The sequence below is a fragment of the Patiria miniata genome, unplaced genomic scaffold, assembly GCF_015706575.1.
Source record: "Patiria miniata isolate m_02_andy unplaced genomic scaffold, ASM1570657v1 HiC_scaffold_4, whole genome shotgun sequence".
In the NCBI taxonomy this organism is placed as follows: Eukaryota; Metazoa; Echinodermata; class Asteroidea; order Valvatida; family Asterinidae; genus Patiria; species Patiria miniata.
In genome coordinates this window covers 11,486,295-11,499,515 of record NW_024037071.1, presented here as the reverse complement: position 1 = coordinate 11,499,515, position 13,221 = coordinate 11,486,295, and the positions used below count along the sequence as shown (strand labels likewise).

The following is a 13,221-nucleotide window of genomic DNA, read 5'->3' as shown; positions in this document are numbered from 1 at the left end:
TTCCATTCAAGCATAAGTGAATATTTGCATAAATAAATGTATTTGTTCAGATATAAATGGAAAGTGCACCTGTTGAAGAGAACTTTTATGTGTGTGTCTGGAATAAAAAAGTTTTGTCACAAATTCAGAACTTTAACTAAGTAGGCCATAGGGCATGTGCCATTAATATGCTCTATTTCAGATTTTCGTGCAACAGCAGTGGGGACAACCTAAAATTACCATAGACTGGTTGGGTATACACCTCTGATCAAAAATTCAATATCCCAAGATAGGGGGGATGCTCACTAGTTTTTTAAAGTGTAGTTGATGACAGCACGTTAACCAACGGTGCATCAACTATATGTTAATGAAATGTTGACTTTTCCTGGCCAATTGAACAATGTTTGCTAATTAATCCATGGGTGACTGTTTGGGGGACTGTTGTTTGAGCTTCTGGCGCAAAATACTGGGGGTACTTATGATTTTTTAACATATAGTTGATGAAAACCCATGTTAACGGATGTTACATGTGAGCCTGCTGTGCCAGAGGAAATAAGCCGATTAATAATTTTGTATTGTTTTACTTTCATCCACATAACTTATTTCAGAGTCAGATTTGAAGATCATGTGACGAGAATGCCTCCAGTCTCCTGGACTGCAGTACATTAATTCCATGCATACAGATTTGTTAGTACTGAAGTTATTTTGTTCTGTATGATCCTCTGTGACAACAAAAGATAGAGACAACCATACCAGTCATGTAATTAAAAAAAGAAGTATATTCTTTATTTTCCATTGATCTTTGTTGAAAAAAAAAGCTTATCAGGCTGTTCTTGCCACTTTAACTTGTATGCTAAGCTTATCTATGTACACATTACATGCCTTTTTGAATAAATAATGAAAGGTTTGCGGAAACACCATGTGCGAATATTTTCTCAACTAAGAGAATGGTTCTGAAAAGAACCAGAGGTATAAACTCGACGTTCCGAGAACCAGAGGTATAAACTTCGACGGTCAGAGCATACTGACCGGAACGTCGAGTTTATACCTCTGGTTCTTTTCAGAACCATTCTCTTAGTTGAGAAATTATTCCCACATGGTGTTTCTGCAAACCTTTCATTATTTAGTATCTCCACCATGTAAAGCCTCAAATCTTACTTTTTGAATAAGTTTTCATATTTTCTACTTGTTAATTGTACAAAATGTACTTGTCAACATTGCTTGTAACAAACGGCTTTCTTTGAAACTCCTTTTTCAAAAAAAATATCAGAGAGAAAACAGACTAAATTATTCAGTGAACTTCGATGCAATATAAATGAAATTTAGGAAAGAAAGATTTGATTTGGTGTTCAAAGCAGCTGATATGACGTTAAATAAAATATCTTCCTTTTCTGGGAATAAACTTTTAAAGTTCACACAGAAGTATGTCTCCATTTTGTTCATGTGTGCAATTAAACAAGGTAATATGCTTTGTGCAACATCTCCATTCAAACTTATTTATCCCCACCCCTTATATTATCTTTTAGTAATTACTGAATTAACCACACAGGGGAACTGACTCAGGCTTTGGAATCCAGAAGATAGCACTTGAATGCATTGATTCTGTAGAAAGGACTCTTTATGTATCCATAGAATGCCTGAGGTTCCAAACCTCATAACTCTAGCCTCAAAACCCAGTTCCATACAGAATTGCCAGGAAAAACAAGTAGCCTCATAGCCTTTTCAAACACACTGCATTTTCTTTCTTTTCTAGCGTTGAGAGTTAGTCACAATGTCTCCTCGCTCATAAAGGATGTGTTCCCTGCTAATGCTAATATGCAAACCCCATAATGTACTGTCTATAGATGCAAAATTGGTTTCAAGCACCTCAATTTCTGTTGGATTTGATGATAGTCCATCTATTAAAATGTTATTTCTTTGACAAAATGGCACATATTTCATTTATTAACCCCAACAGAACTCGACCCATCAAACTCCAATGGCATGTTTTGTTGGAATCTGTCAGGATGGGTACAGTACCCCTAAACTGACAGTCTTTTACATTGGGTTGGCACACCTCCAGAATCAAAGTCAGAAATATATGTGCGCAGTTTCCCATGGAATTTGCCAGGATGGGTATGGTTCCTAGTAAATCATGCTAGGGAGTTTGGGTTAAGCAAGGTTGGCCAAAATCCTGTCGTCATACTTGTATCCAATTCTGTTATGTTCTTTTAATAAATCTCCCTTGTCTCCTTGGAGCACAATAAGAAAACGTTAAGAGTGTCTTGTTTGGCCATCAATAGATGCATGTATAACATATGAGATTCTCATACATGTAAGCGGTCCTTTTATTACCTAAGCATATATCATGCTCAAGCACCGTCACTACATTGTTTCATCCTTACTGTGTATGCGTTCTTCAAATGGTCCACTATCTTGCAATGCAAAACCTCATATGAGGTTAAGACTTCACGTTCGAATCACATAATGTTAGGTTCCCATACCAGTACACTGTCTGTGCAGGAATACTATGCAAACTCCTCACATGTAGTATCTGTCCGAGGTTGCATCTTGCTGCATGTAGATTGCATCTTGCTATGCAAACTCCTCATGTGTCGTATCTGCGTGAGGTTGCAAACCTCTTTCGAGTAGCTTCTTATTTCTTGTCTTTTCCTCTTCTTGTTTCTTGAGCTGCTCGGCCCTCTGTGCCTCCAGAATCTCATCAATGGAGACCTGCTCAAGGGGGAGTGAGCCTTCATTTTCCAGGTCCTGCAAAAAGTACATTTCAGAGATATTTTGGTACAAACACTTTACTTCTGATACTTTACCTGGTCACCCAGACCTAGTTAAAGGTGACTTTTGTCTGGAAACAGATCATAATTGATCCTATAACTTAATTTTTTTAGGACAAAAATTTTGAATCCTGAATTCATTCGCTCGACACCGAATAATTACAAGAACATGTCAAATTTTCAAGGTATGGCTGTGTAAAATCTAAATTCTACTTTTAAAAGATATTTTTGAATTTTTTTTAAAATTATGTTTTTCAGCCAAAAATGACACATTCTAGACGAAAGTTTTCTTTCCAATGCAAGCATGATTCAGTTATAAGCTACATGTATTATACTTCAGGCTCTGATTTTTCAACATCAGAAGTCTACATTGAGGAGTACCCCCTTCTTAATCCAAACTACCAAGGCATTTTGGCAATGAGCTAGGGTAACCCTCTTGGGTGTGTGAAAATCATATTGAAGTTGGAGGATTCAGTACTGTTGGGTTAAAGTTCTGAGGGACATCATTGTCATGTCAAGCCTCATAATGGGTCCAGGCCAAGTAACAACCCCGCCAAATCTAACCAACCCTCCTGCAGGACTTTGAAGGACCAGTGAGGGTTAGGATTTACTTACAATCTCCCCAATGAGCATCACATTTTCTCCTCTGACCACAAAGACACCTCGAGGGATGTCTCCATACTGCTTGCCCACATGGATACGCTCAATCGTCCGGTGAAGTGCAAGGTTGGCTAGTGAAAGGAAAAAAAAGGAAGATCATCTCATGATTTAAAAAGTGCAAGCTGTTCATGAAGGAACAGAAACCACTGTATAACTGCAAATGTTTGCTTTGTAAATGAAGAAAATGAACTTAACTACATGAATGGAGATTGTGGAGAGAGCCGAGCAGGAATGCTCAGCTATAAAGTTGAGAGGAAATTTATACATGTCAGCTTGGGGGAGTGGGAGGAGGACATACATGTAAGCATCAAAAGCAGAAACCTACCAAACTGATCAATGCTGCGCAAGTAGCCAATCAAAGTCCTGCCATCTCGTAGAACAACTAGAATTTTCTCTGGTACAAAAAAGGGATGATGTATAGATTACAACAAATCTTGACAATAACATTCCTGATAAGAAATGGAGTTAAATTGTCTTGAAGATCCTACATCTACATGTAGTCCAGACAGATGTCAATTGTTAACTGGACTCTTCACCAAAACTACTTCAAAGCAAGAACACGGATAATGTTGGCCTCCCTTGCATGCATGTTAACTTGGATGTCATGAAATGAATCCTAACCATGCTCAATTTAACGATTTAACTGGAGTGTCACAGCCTAGCAGTTAAGAGCACCGCACTGGACTCATGTGCTGGTGTTTCAGAGGCAGCAGAATGTGGGTTCGAGCCCGGGTCTGGACACTTGTGCCCTTAAGCAAGGCACTTAACCATTATTGCTTCGTCTTTCGGAAGGGATGTGAAGCTGTAGGTCCCATGTGTTGTGTAATGCAATGCACGTAAAAGAACCCAGTAACACTTATCGCTAAAGAGGAGGGGTTTGCCCCGGTGTTTCTGGCCTCCTGTTAAAACTCCCCTGCGAAGAAGAAACAACCAAGTACCAAGTAACAAGATTCTGCATAGGCCTAATTCAAATACGCTTAATGCCTAATGATACTAATAGTACGTTGGCAATTGTGTAGTGTAGGGCTCTGTTCCCTCATAAATCAAAACCCTGCCCTCTTTCCACAAAATTAAGCTTGTTAGCTGATAGCCCCATAAATGTGGCCAACTTACTGGACTACCTCCATAAATAAAGGCCACACTTGGAAGATGTACCCTAACATGTAGAACTTTGTCAAATTTAGATTTTCACATTTAGGCTTTGTTTGTAGTTCATTTTTGCTTTAGAAGCATACTCACCCTCTTTATAGGATAGGAAAAAAAGTGCTGCATTTTACAGATGTCTATTTTTTGTGTAATTTCATGTTGAAATTTTGATACGCACAAACGAATCTGGAAATTAGCATGAAAAATAGACGTCTGAAAAATGCAGCACTTTTTTCTATCCTATGGGGTAAACTGGGGTAAAAACGCCCATGGGGTAAAAATGCCCACTTGACTTGTTTCCACTGCTAGTAATAAAATATTAGATGAATTACTAAATGGAATATATTTCTAATAAGTACAATGTAAATAAAAACTAATAATAAAAAGAATTAAATTCATTAATATATTTGAAGGGTACGTAGGTGCTGTTGAAAAAAAACTTGAAAAAAAAGTTTCAAAAAATGACCGTTGAAGGTTTAGCCTATAGCGCTTAAAATTATTTTATAAAAAAAAGTATTTTATTTTTGTATTATTCTTTAGTTGATTTATGTTAAGAAGAGTTAATTACATAATTACAAATTTATGATAACAATAATAAAATCTATTTTTATATTTGCTTAATAATGTTTTTTGAGTGGGCATTTTTACCCCGGGCAAAATCAGGGGTCTCGGGGTAAAAACGCCCAGTACATTTCTTGACATAAAACTCTATTGCAGCCTCATTTATCATCAAAAACCTCACTATTAGAACTTTCTACAGCCATATGTTTCTTGTATGAGTAAGTATTAGCTATTAGAGTCCTACCCCATAAATATTGAACAGTGTATTGTGTGAAGTGGGGAGGTACATGCAGGCGGTATCACTAACTGACGTTACGTAGGGGCAAGGCATCTGGCATTTGGTAGGGAATGCCCGAGAAACCATGAGCTCATGGCATTTTCTCAAGAAAAAACAAAATAACACCTTTATGGTGATTTGAGTATACTTTTAATAACTAAATATAGACTAGAAATGGTTCTAAGACCCAACTAGACCGGTTTCTGCTCTCATGCTATACTAGCAGAGCTTCATCAGTAGTAAGCCAATATCGGTATTTTATATTCGGCTAAAGTCGTGTCAAATGTTACAGTGCATAGATACCGGTAAGTGCATGTAATATAATTTTGTGTCAACCTCGTGATGAGTCCAATTCCCGGTTAACGATAAACATTGATTTGACAAGTAAACCTTTCAGACTTTTGGCCTTTTTATAGGCAGGAATTGGTTCGCTGAGATTGCATAATGGGTGTTCCGAAATTAAATGCCAGTCTTTCAGCAATGCTTTTGTTAGCCATGTTAGCTGCTTGGTTTTGATGTGTGGTGTGTGTCGATTATCTTGAAGACTAGAGGTGGTTCTTTTGGTCGTGTTTCATTCATGATTGCTCACAGTTTTCAAATTTTACGTCTTTTATGACTGGCAATTTCCTCTTTTTTGTGGTTACAGAGTAGAAGTTTCTCCATGATTGCATTTCTTTGCTCTAAGAAATCGGTCTCGTTCTTACAGAGATGTGCATATCTTAGTAGTTCTCCTTTGATGTAGCCTTAGGTTATCAGCAGTAGGCTAGAAACATACTATGGTATGCCTAATAATATTGACTATGCTTTGGCTCAACATGATTGAAATAGATTTTTCAATATTGGCAGACATTATACAAGTTTGTTAAGGGCGAATTATGTACGCTAATGTTCCGCTTCCTTCCACATAAAAATACCTGTTTTAAATGATCAAGTTTGTAGTTATAATTAACCAGCTGTGTTTGAAAAGTTATTTGTACTTGATGAAGTATCCCTCAATATTAAATTAATCACAAAAATATGACTATACTACAGGGAAACCTGTGGTATATTCATATTGTTTTTTATAAATGTGGGCGGGCGTTTTTACCCCGAGGCCCGGGTAAAAACGCCCGCCAAACTTCCTCCCGAAAAGGGGGGAAAATTTCCCCTTATCAATATAATGACCATGATTTTATATTTGCACTTGATAGAGGAGACATGTAGTGCATAAAACCATATATTTACTTCCTAGTGTCTCCAAGTAGTACTGAGATATTTAACAAAAACCTAAAAATCGGGCGTTTTTGACCCAGTCATGCCAGTTTACCCTAAAGAGGGTGAGTATGCTTCTAAAGCAAAAATGAACTACAAACAAAACCTAAATGTGAAAATAAAAGTTTGACAAAGTTCTACATGTTTTTGTACATGTTCCAAGTGTGGCTTTTATTAAAGGAGGTACATGTAGTCCAGTAAAATGGCCACATTTATGGGGCTAGTTAGCTGATATTCAACATGTTCAACAAGGTATCTTACTCATGTTATACATGAATATTTGATTTAGATAATTCCAAAGAATCCAAACTGAGGCAAGCACATAAAATGACTTTTCTTATCATCACAGGCAAATGTTTAGGTAAATCCCAAACTTAAAAGTGTCTTTTTGTGCTCATAATGGAACAGGGTCTCTTTTTTTGGTGTTTTGACAATTTACAGACACTATACTACATGCATAAGGAATACACAACCTAGACCCGTGAATGTGGCTTGTATACAACGCCACGTTCACGGGTCTATACACAACCTAGCCCAGGTTGGATGACGTTTTCATTGCATTACGACTGACGTCTAGGGTATATTAAATTGTACTATCATAGTGAAAAAATGTATAACACATTTTTTTCATATTTTTACCTGACGGAGTAAGCTGAAATTTCGCTTACATATTTCTTGTGTCCAGAATTGTGTATGTGCTGGGTTTAGAATTTAAGAAAAGGCAAATATGTCCGTGGGCGGCATATTTACCAAAAATAAACCGCAAGTTCTATGCTTTCGTTGAAAACATTTTCAGTACGAACTCCCTGCGTGAAGACGTGCACGCGCGTGCCGTTTGCTTAGCACTTGCTGCTGTGGCGGCAGTGTGCTAGATGTGCATGTACGCGCGCACGTATTCTTCACACGGGGAGTTCGTACTGAAAATGTTTTCAACGAAAGCGTGGGATTGCAGATTACTTGCGGTAAACACGCTGCCCGCAGACATATTTGCCTTTCCTAGACCCAGTGCAGGCATAGTCCGAGTAACTTGGACCCAACTTATCGCCTTTTTAACATTCGGACATGGGACTATCGCCAGACCATGTCCGAATGTTAAAAAGGCGAAGTTGGGTCCAAGTTATTCGGACTAGCGCAGGCACAATTCTGGACACAAGGAATATGTTAGCTCTACTGAGTGGAGCGTTGAATTATGGGGACCCCTCCATACCCGTAATTCAACGCTCCACTCAGAAGAGCTAGGAATATGTAAACGAAATTTCAGCTTCCTTCGTCATGTTCGTCAGGTAAAAATATGCAAAAAATGTGTTATAATTTTGTTCGCTATGGCAGGAGAGATTCATACCCTGGACTCCGCTGCGTGTACACAACGGAGTTCAACCTGGGCTATACACAACCATGACAATGACATCTGGACATTGATGATTGACAACGATAACCAACAACCGACAACATCGAAACTAATGCACGTCACTTGCACTTCACTTAGACTTACTATCAATTTCTGCAATAAGACTCGCTGTTCCTGGCAGAAATTCCATGTTCACCGACGCACATACATAAACTATAAATTTTGGAAAATTACCCACAAAGTGAGAAGACAGAAAAGATTATTTTGATAGTATTTAGGCCTAGTCGCACATTCCGAGGCTAAGATCAGGACATGACATGCATGATGAATGGAGTACAGGGTGACCGTAAGGTCAGAGCCAAATTTTGCTAAATGCACATCAAAAATCTGTCAGATTTATCAAAAATCTGCCAAATTCCCCAGAATTACTCGAAATACACTATAACCACTTAAAATCGCATGCAGATTGCCTTAATTAAGATTCAAGTTACATAATAAACAATCTAGTCACATAAAGATGTGAAATTATTGGTAAATTTCGGGTAAAACGTGTTTCCGACCACGACGAACTTCCGTTTCCCAGTGAACCTCAGCACCTAGACCAGCCAACCTGTCCAATTATGCAAGGGTTTGTTTGAAAGGATTGAAGCTTTTTAAAACAAATGTACACTTTTTTGTTCAAATTTGCTGTTTTTTTGTCAAATAACCATTTTTGCAGAATTCTGCCAGAAATCTGCCAAAAATCCATTCTGTCAAATTTTCTGTCAAACTCGTTTTTTAAATAAAAATTCTGTCAAAGTTAGCCGAGAATCGGCTAAAACGGTCACCCTGATGGAGTACAGCATTAGCGCCCTCTTAACGACGCCGAATGAAATGACCTTTCTAACTGCATTTTTGCCAACCACGGGTTGCAAAACTATGGAAGGTCCAACACTGCAAAAATAACAAAGAGTTCTTACAGATAACCAAAATATTATCTGATTGTTGGAAATACAACATTGTCAACAAAGCTACAACATAATTCCTAGACATGCCTTTTTGTATTAAGGGCGTTATGGGGACTTTTCTGGGAGAAATATGTTGACAACCACGGCTTCAATTTATGCGCTTGCGGCAGCCCATATAAAATGGCGCCAATGTTTACAAACAATAAGGTCTTTGACCGATTTTTTTTGTAATGAAGGAGGGATTCCATCATCAGCCATTCTAAATTCACGGAGTAGGTGTTACTAGTTTTAGAGTACATGACTTATCCGTACGTGACCCCCCCCCCCCCCCCCCCCCAGGCGCCCGCCACAAAAAATCCGAAACTTTTCGCTTTCCAAGGAAGTGTCTTTTTTAAAGCATTTTTTTAAGACTCACTTTTGACTTCCCATTGGCCCTTACTGTTTAACTTTATGAAATGTGAAAAAATTGATAAGCAAAAAGAACGCCCTCTAGCGTCCAAAAAGGTCCAGTACCCCCCCCCCCCCCCCCCACCGGTTTTCAAATTTACAGCACTTGTGGTGACCGGTGGCCTGGACATCTGGGGGAAATGTTGTTGGGTCCGCCGTGGTGCCCCCCTATATTGTTCCTATCCACTTCCCTTTTTCTTTGTTTATACTTCAACATTCTTTGCAACAGCTCTTATAATTGGTTTTGTACACGTTTCTAATCGAGGTCGTCCTCGATTTGGTTCCTGTCCTCAATTCTTCGATGATGTTTTACGCGTCTGTCCTCGATTTACACCCTAAACTATCCCAGGCTCGTCCAACGTGGGCTTAACCCTAAACCTGCACACACATACCCCTGGCGCATTTAGTGGCTTATTAATTATCACTATCTCGTCGTAATGTAAGATTTTAATGTACGTCACGATGCCAGCACTGGCAATTTACTGAACAGCTGTATAATTGGTAATTAGGGCCTCATTGCTTTAATTTCAACTCGGTTCGCAAACATGATCAGAAATGAGCCCCAAAAGCAAAAGCAAAAGTTCAGTGCGTCCGCCTTGAACAGTGCCCCCCCCCCCGCCAATCTTAATAGGCGGTCGGAAATTTCTGGAGAAAATGGCTACGTTTAATCCATCAGTATAACACAAGGACCGGTGACGCCTGGATACTATGCTCAAACTAATAGCGGAAACTTAACATTAAATGGCTCATATGTAATGCATTTTCCCCATCATTCATTAGCAATTAAACTTTGTCATTTTAGGCAGAATTAATGTTACAGCTATTTCACTGAGCACCAACAGTTGCCAGAATTTTGGATATTTTCCTGTCTGCGGTAAATTTTCTTTTCGTTGTTGATTCGTCGTTTCAGGACATGACAGCTAGTCTATGTAATATACCCTGGCCCTGGCGAAGCCGATGCCGACCATGGTCTATGATACGTAAACAGATTCGGTGATTTATTATGCAACTAGACTGCGTATGACCTCGAGCAGTGGCGTAGCCACGGGGGGCGTGGGGGGGGGGGGCGAGCGACCGCCCCCCCCCATGAAACCTTGTCGCCCCCAGTCGCCCCCCCCCCCCCCACTGAGATTTTGAGTTTCTAAAAAAATTATCATTGATCTACATGACGCCCCCCCCCCCATGAAATGTTCCAGCCCCCCCAGCGGCCCCCCCCCCCCACTTAAAAATTCCTGGCTGCGCCACTGACCTCGAGAAACTGACCAATCAGCAGGCGCCTCCTACGCGCGTAATTCGAGCTCCACGCGTGCGCAAACATCACGCCCGCGATGAGTAGCATATTTGTACAGGTCGTCGTTGTATTACAAAAACGTGGCATCGAAATTGACCAATCACAATCTTAGTCCTGATTTCGGAATGAAATGACGTCACGCGTGCTTACATATATCAGACGTTTTACTAGTCAGGCAGCTTAGTGAATGGATGTGGACATTCCGGACAATAGCGCCAAATTTTCCATACATGCTCCTCAATGCCTTAGCTTTCAATTTTTGATAGGAACCAACTTATCCAATGACAGTATGGCGGCCATCTTGGATTTTAAAGATGCCGGCCATTAAAAACCTATATTTACCAATATATCATCTTCTAAGCCACTTAGGATTAAAGTTTTGGTGTCTAAACATACATTTTCAGGGTCAAGGAATGCAACTGTACCATTCGCGATACTGTCAAGTGGTTAGTTTGTCCAAATACAGTATTGTGGCCATCTTGTATTTGAAACATGGCCGCCATTCAAAACCTAAATCTCCGAATACGTGAATTGCATCTTTAAGCCACTAAGGATCTAAATCTTGGTGTTTAAACATATATTTTCAGGGTCATGGAACGCAACTAAACAATTTGAATAGGTACTAAATGTATTTGGGATCGTGTCAAATGGTCAGTTTGTCCAGATACTTAATACGGCGACCATAATGGTTTGCCGTAAAAGGACCAACACTGGCCCGATTCAGGCTATGTACCTTTTTGCCATTATGGTTTGACTTGAAAGGGCCGGCACCGGTTCCATTCAGGTTGTGTACCGTCTTGCCATTATAGTTTCCCAAAAAAGGGACCGACACTGGCCCGATTCAGGCCTTTTGCCGTCTTTTTATCATGGTTTATCGTAAGAGGACCTGCAATGGCACGGTTCAGGCTGTGCGCCGTCTTGCTGTTATTGTTTGCCTTAAAAAGACCAGCACTGGTCCGATATGCAGGCTCTGAATGGTCTTACCATTACCGTTTACCACTTAATAGGGCGAGCACTGGACCAATTCCGACTCAATGGTGTCTTTACCGTCAACACGGAACCGTTTTGGCGCAATCGAGCCAGCATAGCCCACTTCTGGTCTTGTACCGTTTAAACTGTATGGTACTGCCACATACCGGCCCAATACCGTCCTGTTAACTGGGTCAATGCCATCTTTGAACCTAGACAGGTAGAAATCTCTGGCACTCCACGATGTGATACAACTCTGCCTCTCCACAACTACATGCAGCTAACCACTTTTGTAGCTCCATTTGATTAAGACGGGTCTGTGATCGGCTAGTCCTGGTTCTCAAGCGGCTGTTTTCCATTGAACCCATGTCGATGTAGCACCTGTTGGCAGGTTTTCCGCCGTTTTTATAGTCCAACCATGACAATCGGTAGGCGTTTGCTCCCAGTTGTTGCTTCCAGTGTTGGAGTCTTGCCACTTCCCTGGATGTTGGGAAAGAGTGGACATGGCTGAGGAAGCTTTTCTTGACTTCAGCCTTTTGTGCCGAAACTTGCCGTCCCTGGAGGAGGCGACACTCGTCATTTATAAATATTTGTACATCTTAGCTCGGCTGGCAACTTCCCTTCGGCAATCCGAAGAGGAAATGCCAGCGAGGAGGTGCAAATTACTTGTGTTGGTGGGATTCAAGCATCCAGTGATCAAACTGCATGTTGTTTAAGGCTGGGTCAGGTTTCATGGTATGGGCTGATCTCTCCCAGACGGGGCACGTATACTCTGCTGAAGAATTGCGCGGAGCCAAAACGGTTCATCTTAGGGTGTGTGGTTTGGCTCCCCTTTCGGACGGAGGTTGTTCAATTTCTTTATGATGTTGTTACGGGGAACTAAATTTGGATGACTTGAATGACAGGATGCGATGGAGGGTCACTCTAAGGTAGACAGGATGGCTACAAGGGGCCAATGGTGTTCCGGACCAGTTGATACGGGGTCGGTAAGCTTCGCGGTTAACGTTCCTGAGATGGAACGAGCAGACTTGGGTCTAAGCGAGATTGGCACGGAGGTGATTGCGCTCATAGTATAGATACGGCTAAGTGCTGAGGTAAGTTTTGCTTCTATGGCTTCGAACGGAATCTTTTGAGATGTAACACAAAGATCGTCTGCGTAAATGAAACGCTCAATGTCCTGGTCTAAATTAAATTGTGATTTGTTTTGTGTAGACGTTATACAGCAACGGAGCTAGCACAGTGCCTTGAGGTGGGCCGTTTTCTTGCCGTCGACAGCGTTTTTGTTTTGTTCTGAACAACAAAGAAGCATCAGTCTTTGAGAAGGGCTCCGATATGATCCGTAAATGCGAGGTATTGGGTCAACTTCAAGATCATTTTCAGGAGGCGGCAGTGGTTTACAGTATTACATGTGACCGAAAGATCCACAAAAATAGCTCCACTTCCAAACCCATCCTCAGCTTAATTGCTGTGCCAGATTAAGAGTTGGCTTGTTGTTGACTTGCAATGTCGCAATCCAGGTTTCTGGGGGGTAAGGGATGTTTCAGCAACGGGGACAAGCCTGTTTAGGATCAGGC

At 40.5% G+C, this 13,221-nt stretch overlaps 1 protein-coding gene across 1 annotated transcript; it reads right to left on the bottom strand.

The window, feature by feature from the left end:
* Positions 1–1,149: 1,149 nt before the first annotated feature.
* LOC119739921 (U6 snRNA-associated Sm-like protein LSm1) lies at positions 1,150–8,338 on the bottom strand. Its single transcript, XM_038215059.1, has 4 exons — positions 8,138–8,338; positions 3,736–3,804; positions 3,366–3,481; positions 1,150–2,727 (listed from the first exon to the last, which is right to left on the bottom strand). Exons 1-4 carry the CDS (start codon positions 8,181–8,183, stop codon positions 2,554–2,556), a joined length of 405 nt encoding a protein of 134 aa, XP_038070987.1. The 5' UTR covers positions 8,184–8,338; the 3' UTR covers positions 1,150–2,553.
* Between the last annotated feature and the right edge of the window lie 4,883 nt (positions 8,339–13,221).

Coding starts and splice junctions, on each gene's coding strand:
- LOC119739921 (XM_038215059.1), bottom strand. CDS start 8,183: ATGGAATTTCTGCCAGGAACAGCGAGTCTTATTGCAGAAATTGATA. Junction 3,482..3,735: donor GCGCAGCATTGATCAGTTTG/GTAGGTTTCTGC, acceptor TCCTTTCACTAG/CCAACCTTGCACTTCACCGG. Junction 2,728..3,365: donor TGATGCTCATTGGGGAGATT/GTAAGTAAATCC, acceptor TACTTTTTGCAG/GACCTGGAAAATGAAGGCTC.